This window comes from Helianthus annuus, chromosome 5 (genome assembly GCF_002127325.2).
Source record: "Helianthus annuus cultivar XRQ/B chromosome 5, HanXRQr2.0-SUNRISE, whole genome shotgun sequence".
In the NCBI taxonomy this organism is placed as follows: domain Eukaryota; kingdom Viridiplantae; phylum Streptophyta; class Magnoliopsida; order Asterales; family Asteraceae; genus Helianthus; species Helianthus annuus.
The window spans coordinates 14,235,686-14,246,943 of NC_035437.2; the positions used below are offsets into that span (position 1 = coordinate 14,235,686).

At 48.1% G+C, this 11,258-nt stretch overlaps 1 protein-coding gene across 1 annotated transcript; it reads left to right on the plus strand.

Annotated features, from left to right (window-relative positions):
- The first annotated feature begins 3,226 nt into the window (after positions 1-3,226).
- On the plus strand, positions 3,227-6,118 carry LOC110942723. Its single transcript, XM_022184489.1, has 2 exons — positions 3,227-5,434; positions 6,107-6,118. The coding sequence occupies exons 1-2, from the start codon at positions 3,227-3,229 to the stop codon at positions 6,116-6,118; spliced, it is 2,220 nt and encodes a 739-aa protein (XP_022040181.1).
- Positions 6,119-11,258: the final 5,140 nt, after the last annotated feature.

Below are 11,258 nucleotides of genomic sequence, written 5' to 3' on the forward strand. Positions count from 1 at the left end.
ACCTCCCTTTCCCCTCTTAACGAGACTAACGGTGTTACTGTTTTGCAGATCTCTGGCCTTAGTTGCGAGCAGGAAAAGAGGTTGAACCCCACAAGTGAAACGTCCCTCTTGGTTATCCTTGGTGTTAACCATTGTTTCAACATTGGCGCCATCCGCTTTTTTGCAAGACCACTCTCACCTCTTTTCGTTCCTAAAAAACACTCGTAAACATGGCAGAACAAAATCAATCACACCCAGTTGATGGAGAAGTTTCTTCCTTTGAACTCGCTTCGGACACGGCACACGTCCAAAGGAGCCAAAGGAACGAGACCATCCAAGAAGGCCAACTGAACAACGATTTTCCATCCATATTTGGAAGTGCATCCAGGGCCGTTAGCCATACAACAACTGGACCCGCCTTCCAAACACCAGCAAGAACCATCACACAAAACACAAACGGAGCTGTTTTCCAAACTCCAACGGGGACCTTGCAACACATGCCTCCACCGATGCCAACCCTAAGCCATGGAGCAGGCCCCTCTGCTCCATCGGAACAGGCACAACTCAACTATTCCGCACTCTTAGGGCTACCAGAAGGAAAAACTCTGGCCTCCTGGTACGACGAACAAATGGCGTCCATAAACTTAGTTTATACGCAACTCAGCGCACAACAAGCCTTGCTCCAAGCACAGGCTAACCAAACAACATTCGTGACTCCGCAGCCAAGGTCTCTGAGCACACACACGGCTCAGCAGACCAACGCGTGGAACTTACGTCCAGAAAGAGGACCAGTGCAGAATGTAAGAAGACCCAGTGTGCAAGACACACGCGACACTTATGCTGAAACGGAGAGTAATTTCGTACAAAACTCCACCCTGCACCGAAAACCAATCCAGACCCGTCTGGGCGCACGCAACATGAACACGGAATGGGACGAAGATGAAGACGATCCAACATACAACGGGGAATCCACAGTATTCAGCAGGCTTCATCCGGAGCACGAAGCGTACAAACCAATCAAGCGTGCGGGGTACGACCCAAAAGCAGAGCATGATTACACCCTAAGCTGTCGTCCTGAAGACATGGCCGAAAATTCAAAATTTATCCGAGAAATCGCATGCGCGGCCATCGATAAAACAAAGCTTCCGCACAACGTGGGTAAATACAATGGGCTGACAGACCCAGACGATCACCTCCAGGTGTTCAAAGGCGCAGGAGCAACAGGTGGTTGGAACCTACCAACATGGTGTCACCTGTTCGCTCAAACTTTCGTTGGTGCGGCACGCATCTGGTTCGACAACTTACCAGCTGGCAAAATCAAATCATGGGTCGACTTCCGAGAGAAATTCTTGGCACACTTCTCTCAGCAGCGAAGACAAGCCAGAGACCCAGGCGATTGTTTGAACATATGGAGAAGAGACCACGAAAGCGTAGAAGATTTCATTACGAGGTACAATAAAGAATGTTTGGAAATCGGAGACATACCCGAAAAGATGATGCGCGCGCACTTCATGCGCGCGGTAAAGTGCGATGACTTAGTAAAAAGAATCAAAGGACGAGACGGAGGTCCCAAGGATTGGGAAACATTCATTGAAGCAGCCAAAACCATTGCGCAGACAGACAGACAACTGACCGGTGATGATCACCGTCAACGCACGCACAATCACAACGACCGAAACAACAGAAGGGGCAGAAACCAACCCTGGAAGGCATCCGCACACCGAGAAAGGAGCCCTCCACGGGAGGACGCACGCCATACGATCAACCAAATAGCCCACCGGAAAGAAGTTAAACGAGAAAACAGAGAAAAACAGTGGACACCACTGACTAAAACACCATCCGAAGTTCTGGCCACAGAAAATCACCAGTTTAAACCACCCTTGCAGATGCGCAACAAAAGGGGGCAAGACCCAAATCTCTTCTGTGAATTCCATAAAGATACAGGCCACTTGACCGACGACTGCTTTAGCCTAAAGCAAGAAATCGAAAGGGCCCTAAGAGACGGAAAACTCAGTCACTTAGTCAAAGGCGGAAAGCGCGATTACCGACAGATACAAAGAAGAGATGAAGGTCCAGACAACAAAAAACTCAGAAAACTAGAAACTCACATGGTACAAGGAGGACCGCGGCGACCACGGAAGAACTACAACAAACGCACGCAAGATGACTCTTGGCGCGAGAAACAAGTGGTCTTCCCAGTTGTCAGGGGGGCCCAAGAGAAAAGCGACCAATAGTCATCCCAGGAGTGATTGGCCACTACCAAACAGATTACATCTTCATCGACCCCGAGAGCACCGCGGACATCATATACGAACAGTGTTTCAATCAATTTGACCAAGAGGATAAGGCGCGCCTAGAACCAGTCGACTACCCATTAACTGGTTTCTGCAACGAGGCCGTCTTTCCTCTGGGACAAATATCATTCCCAGTGCTGCTTTCTGACGGGAGAAATTCAAGAACTGAAGAGGTCACGTTCATGGTATTACCAGCACACTCACGACACGACATCCTCCTAGGAAGAGAATCTCAAGGAGACTTCAGCATGATCTGTTCCGCACCACATTCCGCTATAGGTTTTCCAACCGAAACGGGCATTGCATTGATATATGCAAGTAAAGAAGTGCTAGCAACAGACGACATCAGACCGGCAAAGGCAAGCAAACAAACGCCGCGCCCCGAAGCAGAGAAATGGGTACTGAACAGCGCGTACCCCGAACAAACAGTCACCCTAGGCCCAGCCATGTCTGACTTAACCCGCGCGGCGATGAAAAAATTATTACACGAAAACATGGATGTGTTCGCCTGGACTCCGGCTGATATGGTCGGTGTTCCAAGACACATCGCAGAACACCGGCTGAATGTCTCGGAAGATGCAAAACCAGTAGTGCATGCTAAACGACATCTGGGGGATATCAAGCATGATGCAATGAAAGAACAGGTGCTGGAACTACTGAATGCAGGTATCATCAGAGAAGTCCGGTATCAAACATGGGTAGCAAGCCCAGTAATGGTGAAGAAACCGAATGGCAGTTGGCGAATGTGTGTCGATTACAAGGATCAGAACAAAGCATGTCCGCGCGACTGTTACGCTTTACCAGATATAGATGAAAAGATTGATTCTCTAGCGACTTTCCAGTGGAAATGTTTTCTGGATTGTTACAAAGGATATCATCAAGTCTAAATGGCCGTCCAAGACGAAGATAAAACCGCATTCCGCACGCCAACGGGGCTATATTGTTATACCAAAATGCCGTTCGGCTTAAAGAATGCAGGTGCAACGTATCAAAGGTTGATGAACGAAATGTTCAGTGACGCCATCGGGAAATACGTAGAAGTGTACATGGATGATCTGGTCATCATGAGCAAGGAGGAGAGCACAATGCTGGCAAATATTATGAAGACTTTCAACACGCTGCGAAGCGTAAGCATCAAGCTGAACCCAGCTAAGTGTTCCTTCGGAATGGAAGAAGGAAAATTTTTGGGCTTCATAGTCACCAAAGACGGCTTTAAGGTGAACCCAGAAAAGGTCCAAGCCATAGAAAGGATGCCTTCGCCAACAAATGTCAAAGATATGCAAAAGCTCGCAGGACGACTCGCAGCACTCAACCGTTTTTTAGCCAACCAGTTTCAATGGACTCCGGAAGCAGAAAATGCGTTCCGTGAGATGAAAGACTGCCTCATCAAGCTACCAACTTTAACCGCACCAAACAAAGGAGAACCTTTGATCTTATACCTTTCAGCTTCCGACAAAGCAGTCGGAGCCGTTCTGCTTGTTGATCGTCAAGGTATCCAGACACCTGTGTATTATGTATCTCGAACCTTGACCGACCCAGAAACCAGATACGCAATCATGGAAAAACTCGTCCTTGCACTAATCCACGCGTCAAGAAGGCTGCGCAGATATTTCGCCAATCACGTCATCCACGTGCTAACAAATTACAACATTGGGAATATCATAGCAAGGCCAGAAGTATCCGGGAGACTGGCCAAATGGGCAATAGAGTTAGGGGGACACAACGTAGTCTTCAGACCACGTCCGTCAATCAAAGGCCAAGTTCTGGCAGACTTCATGACGGAGGTCCCAGACGACAAAGACAGAGAATGCAAGGCGATGGAGAAAGCCGAGAAAAAACAAACCGAAGAACCGTGGCTTCTGTACACGGATGGTGCTTCCAACGAAGACGGGGCAGGCGCGGGGCTACGGCTAGTAAGCCCTGACAAACACGAGTTTACTTACGCCACACGTCTAGATTTCAAGAGCACCAACAACGAAGCAGAGTATGAAGCTTTTCTGGCCGGTTTGCGTTTGGTAATAAAAATGGGGGTCCGACACATTGAAGCACATGTGGATTCCATGTTGGTGGCAGGCCAAATCAACGGCCAATATGAAGCCAAAGGCGACATAATGGCACTTTATCTCCATCAAGCAAAGACATTGCTACAAACCTTCTACTCTTACAAAGTACACCACATAAACCGCAGCGAAAACAAGCCAGCAGACGCGTTAAGCAAGCTTGCGTCAACAAGTTTCCAACATCTGGCCAAGGACGTGCGCATAGAAGTTTTAAGCAATCCGTCTGTACCACTCAGAGAAGTAAATGTCATCCAGACAGGAACCTCGTCCTGGATGACACCCATAATCATGTACCTACAATCCGGAATACTCCCGGAAAACAAAGCCGAAGCGCGGAAGATACAATACAAGTCAGAACATTATCAGATGGCTGACGGAATACTGTACCGAAAATCATACCTCGGACCGCTGCTAAGATGTGTCGATGCCGATGATGCAAATTATCTAATCCGCGAAATACACGAAGGCATTTGTGGAATCCACGCCGGACCCCGCATGGTAGTGGCAAAGGTAATGAACGCCGGCTACTACTGGCCGGGAATGCATCTCGACGCGGTGAAAGAATTAAGAAAGTGCAGCGGCTGCCAGAGGCATGCACCAAAAACCATGCGGCCAAAAAACGAACTAGTACCGGTAACAACCGCATGGCCCTTTCAACAATGGGGCATAGACATGGTGGGCCCCTTCCTAGAAGCTCCGGGGGCAGTCAAATTCATCATAGTCGCGGTAGACTACTTTACCAAGTGGGTAGAAGCCAAGGCACTTGCATCAACCACGTCGGCAGTTGTTAAACGATTTATCTGGGAACAAATCATATGCCGATTCGGCCTACCACTCCGCATCATCACCGACAACGGGACAAACTTCGCCGCAGATGATCTCGAGCGATGGTTCAAGGAACTGAACATCGAACATACCTTCTCGTCAGTTGCACATCCACAAGGGAATGGCCAAGTTGAAGCAGTCAACAAGAGCATCGTCGATGGCATCAAGGCAAGGCTCGGTGAAAAAAGACGTGGATGGGTCGATGAATTACCCAGCATACTGTGGGCTCATAGAACAATGCCAAAAACAAGCAACGGAGAAACACCCTTTAGCTTGGTTTATGGGTCCGAAGCCGTGATCCCAGCAGAGATTGGGCTTCCATCTCCGAGAATGCTCTCCATGAACCTAATAAACAACGAAGAAGAAAGGAGGATCGACCTAGACCTCCTAGAAGAACGGAGGGAGATGGCAGCAATCAACGAAGCCAAATACAAATCAAAGCTGGAAAAGTATTACAACTCCCGAGTCCGAATCTGCACCTTCAACCCGGGGGACTATGTCCTAAGAGACAATGAAGCATCAAACGCAGAAAAACCGGGAAAACTGGCTCCTAAGTGGGAAGGCCCATACATCATCGACGAGGTACTCGGCAAGGGAGCATACAAGCTACGCACCATAAACAACAAAGAGATCCCACGAACCTGGAATGCCCAACAATTACGAAAATGCTACATATAATACAAACATGTAATCGTACAAGGCAATTCGCCAACACATTTACCTAATACAAGAAGTGTTCGGCTATCTTTATGTTATGCATATTTCTTGTCACAACTGCATTTATTACTTTAGGCGTACACGAAAACATCACTGGCTCGACCATAGGAAACGTTGTAGACCTCCAAGGCACGTCACAAACGAGTGAACAGCCGGGTCAGAAACACAACTAAAGCCTACAAAATGCCAAAACATAACTTCGTGCCCACATAAACGCGAAAATGTCAATAGCAAGGCAAATAAACATCGTAACGCTCCTAAGGCTGAACACGGCTGAGCTCACACGATAACTTGCAGTTTCGATCACTTCGTATGTCACATGAAAAGCGCACATACCTAAATGACAGAAAACAAACGTTGTAATAACACAACACCACCTGTCAGCGCCATCATTCATTCGTGACACCTAATCAAAGTAATTAAACATGCACATATTATGACGATACCAAAATATTACATAACTATGATAAAAGTAACAGCATAATTGTCAAATACACAACACCACCGGTAAGAAATGTAAAACTGTCTTAAAAACCACCATTACAAGCCCATTCAAGGCTATACACGGCACACAGGCCGGAAATTCCCACTCAAGAATGGCTGGAACCAGCACCTCCCGCACCACCAGCACCACCGTCTTCCAACGCCTTCTTCAACAAGGCCACCCCATCGGCTTTTTGAGCTAACTTCCCAGCAGCCTTAACAACGGCAAATTCAAGCATTGCAAAGTCTCGTCGTTTCTCCGCATACGCACCATCGCAATCATCCTTGTACAACTCAAATTTGTAATCCTTCTCGTTGTTGGCAGCAGCAAGCTTACCCTCAGCATATCCAAACTTGCGCCCACTGTTATACCCTGCCCTACCCAATTCAAACATGTAGCGGGCAAGTTCAGGCGAATGAACGATACGATCAGCAAGCTACACACACAAAAAAAAAAAAGAGAGAAAACAAACAAACAGAAGTAAGATAGCAAGAACGAATATACAAAAACAAAAGCAAAAAGGAAGGAACATTACCAATGGAACACCGCGGGATAACAACCACCTACTATCAGACGAAGCTTCCTCAGCAAGAAGCTCGGATGCACGACACTCTGCCGTCTTCTCATCAAGAAGGCGCTGAGCAGTCTCACATTCTGCTGCTTTCTCTTGAGCAAGAAGCTCTAGCTTGTCAATCCGCGCGATGTACTCCTTCTCTTTCTTCTCTGCAGCAAGCCGCACCTGATTCGCCTCATCAGCCAAGGCCGTCTTCTCTCCAGACAACCGCACAATAGCGTCGCGCTGCGATTGCATCTCTAAGTTTGTACGAGCACACGCAGATTCCCAATCCTTCTGCTTCTGCTCGTTCAACTGCTTCTGTTCTTCAAACTTCCTCTCCGCCTCAGCAACCCGCCACTGCAAACCTTTCTTCTCCGCATTAAACTTCTCCCTCTCCTCAGAAAACGCCTTTTTAGAATCCTCAAACTCAAGAGTCTCTTCCCCATTGATCGCCATTCGCGAAGAATCTCTTGGGAAGTGGCAAAGAAGTTAACCCCAGCCCTAACATGGTCATCCATGAGAGCAAAACGATTGCGGGTTTTCTGAAACATCCTCTCAGCGGGCGGAAGAGACAAGGAGAAAAACTGGTGACAATTGTCCAAATCATCCATGCGGGAACCTTGCATAAGGTTCCAACGAGGAACATGAGGCATATCATCACATGCCGGGTTATCCCATGAATCCTCCGGCACACGTTCAAAGTGCGAAGCTCGCACAGTGCCAGACGTGGCCCCACCACCACCAGGAGGACGTTTTGTATAGATGGTTTGTTGCAGAGTAGTCTCACTAGACTCCACATCCAGTTCAATACCCTTACCCTTGTCACCTGCGGCAACATTACCCGCAGCCTCACCACCTCCAGCATCACCTCCACCTCCAGCCGCACCACCTCCAGCATCACCTCCAACAAACCCTTCACCACCCTCCACATTCACCTCAACATCGTCCCGTGGAGGGGTCAAACCAATAATCCTTGACGGAGGAGAAGCGGGCGGAGTAATCTGAGAAATATCCACCGGCCGCGGTTTCTTACTTGTTTTAAGCACTGCAACAAAGCAACAATAAACAAACACCCAAAGAAAAGACAACATAAACATATTGTTGACAGTAACTTACCAGGGCGAGGAGCAGAGGCAGCATATATCTCCTCCAACAAGTTTCCTCGGCCACCACTGAATACACCCAAATCGACTTCAGACTCTGAAGGTGCTGGGGGGCTTCCTTCTGAAGCTTAGCTCTCTTGGCCGCGAGAAGGGCAGCAGCTTGTTCATCAAGATGACGCTTATGATCATCCAAAGCTTTCTTTTTCATATGCTCGGTTAAAGTAGCCCTATCATCAGGATCCGACCCTTGACGCACCTCACCAGGGCCTAAGCCAGACAACGTGTCAGAAACTACTACATAATCTAGATAAGAAAGAATGGAGGGTCGCTTACGAGAAGATCCAGCAGTTCCACCCTCAGTTCTTTCTCCCCTCCTTCCAGACCTATCAGTCCGAGCTTTTTTCCTCGTCTCCAACTGGGCAGACGGATCAACAGATGCTTCCGCATCATCATCATCATCTCCAACAACCTCATGTACCGGTTCAGCAATGCCACCAGACACGGTACCTGCACGCGCGGAACGAGACGTTAGATCTTCAACATCCCGACCAGAACTCCCACTAGAAAGGATGATGACTTCCTCTCGATCAGAGTGCACAAAGTCATCCCAGATATCCTCACCAAGAACTTCATCAGCATATCTGCTCAAACTTTCATAAGATGGGTGTAAGAAACGACCCTGTATCTGGTCCAACCACGTCGGGTTACCATCAGCCTGGATGGCCTCAACCATAGCACCCGCCGCCTTGGGGTCCAAAGCATTCAACAAGCTGTAACCAACTGCAGAAAGACAACAAAAATCAGGATACATTACAAACCTAAAAGGAAATAAACAAATGACAAGATGAGTGAGAATCATACATTTGCCCTTATGGCTGTACACAGGCTGACCCAACGGATGCTTAGGCACCCACAACATGCTCATCCCAGCACCAACCAAGGCCATTTCATCCAGCTGAGAAATGGCGGTCGCCTTGGCGGTTATCTTCCCATACCACTCTTGGGCAGCAAAATCCGGCAACGGATCCACCTTAGGAATCCCTTGGGCCACCTGCCTATATGACATCTCTGACGGAATCACACCGCGGCGGATGTAGAAAAACTTCTGTTTCCAATCATGAATACCCTTTATCGGAACAGAACACACCGGCACAACATGCGTCCTAGCTTGGAAGGAATAAAACCCGCTAGAATACGTAACGGTGTAGAAAGTGTTGAACATTTCAAACGTAGGTTCAACTCGATAAGATCGACAGACAAACTCAAAATGGGTAATCCGAGGGAGCCCAATAGCGTTTATCTGGGAAATATGAAGCCCATAACCCCTCAGAACAGCAGCGGTGAACTTTGTAATCGGCAATCTAAAGTTACCCTCCCTGAAAAAGGCAGCGTACAGCGTGATAAAACCTGGAGGAGCATCTAATGCAGTAGATCCGGAAGGAGGATATCGAGCACCCCACTCAGGACGGAACCTATGTCCCCTAACAAGGTTATGAAACTCCTCCTCTTTCCAGTTAATGATAGCCTGGTCTGGACCAGGAGGACCTCTACCCCTCTGTTTCCTTTTCTTCTGGGTTATATTCTTCTCCGCCATAGCAAATATCAAGAGAACGACGCTTAGAATTCTAGAAAATATGAAGGGTAAGAAGAACAAAAGAGGAAGAAAGGGAGAAAATTGCACTTAGAAATTCAAAGATTAGGGAGAAAGGAGTAACCGTTCCCCTATTTATACTCATCGCATTTAATGCGAAGGATAGTGGGTCGTCAGGAAGCAGGAAAAGCAACCAATAGATGTCCGACACGTCAGAGGAAAGAGAAGACGTTGGCTCGTTTTTCGGGAAACAGGGGCGGCAGAGTTTGCTGATGTGACAGAAAGCAACTGCAAAAGCAACTGTTCACCTCCGACAAGACAGGGACGTCAGACGGTCACACCAAACACGCCCCCATAACCACCAAACTTCCAACAGAAGAAACCTCCAAGGGGCCAAAACCCATGCGGCATGCGGCCATTTGGCTCACTTTTTTCAGAGGGCCAAAACCCATGCGGCATGCGTCCATTTAGCTCACTTTTTTCAGAGGGCCAAAACCCATGCGGCATGCGTCCATTTGGCTCACTTTTTTCAAAGGGCCAAAACCCATGCGGCATGCGGCCATTTGGCTCACTTTTTTCAAAGGGCCAAAACCAATGCGGCATGCGGCCATTTGGCTCACTTTTTTCAGAGGGCCAAAACCCATGCGGCATGCGTCCATTTGGCTCACTTTTTTCAAAGGGCCAAAACCCATGCGGCCATTTGGCTCACTTTTTTCAGAGGGCCAAAACCCATGCGGCATGCGTCCATTTGGCTCACTTTTTTCAAAGGGCCAAAACCCATGCGGCATGCGTCCATTTGGCTCACTTTTTTCAGAGGGCCAAAACCCATGCGGCATGCGTCCATTTTGGCTCCCTTTAACGCGACGCATATAAAACAACAACTCTCATAAGTCCAGAATCCCTCCTAGACGATAAACTCAACTAGAAGGCACACTGGACTGGGGGGACTTGAAGAGGTATGGTCCCAATTCCCTGCCTACATGGCAGGGACCACACCACTTTTATACACACAAGGCATCCACGTCACCTGGATGTTCTAGAAGCTTCCAGAAGATATCCGGACAAGGCTCAGCTGGCATCAAAGATGCTTTGCCCAACATAAAGGACAATACGTGGCACCATTCACAGAAAGCCACATAAGCCCGCGACAATCCAGGGAGCAGGACTGACATGACCAATACGAGGTATCCAGCACCGTCGAATGCGAGGACGCCACGTGTACCACTACACCATTCGCGACAGAGCAGACCAAGAGGATATTCCCCTTGGTCGAACAGCTGGCGCGCACCTACAGCTGGCACAGCTGCTTCCTCCTTCTTCACCCTCCGGCTATAAATAAGACCCTTCATCATTCAGGTTGAGGATCTTCGACTCTATATACTCACTTCACACACGCACTATTTCTTTCTTCTCGGAACAATACTTATTCTCACGCCGGAGCCTGGTTAAGAGGGAAAACCTCCCTTTCCCCTCTTAACGAGACTAACGGTGTTACTGTTTTGCAGATCTCTGGCCTTAGTTGCGAGCAGGAAAAGAGGTTGAACCCCACAAGTGAAACGTCCCTCTTGGTTATCCTTGGTGTTAACCATTGTTTCAACAATGTTTATTTCAAACTATGAAATTTCAGATCCACGTTAGCAATACTAGAA

Excerpts from the sequence above, each read along its gene's own strand:
- LOC110942723 (XM_022184489.1), top strand. The coding sequence starts at position 3,227 with ATGCCGTTCGGCTTAAAGAATGCAGGTGCAACGTATCAAAGGTTGATG.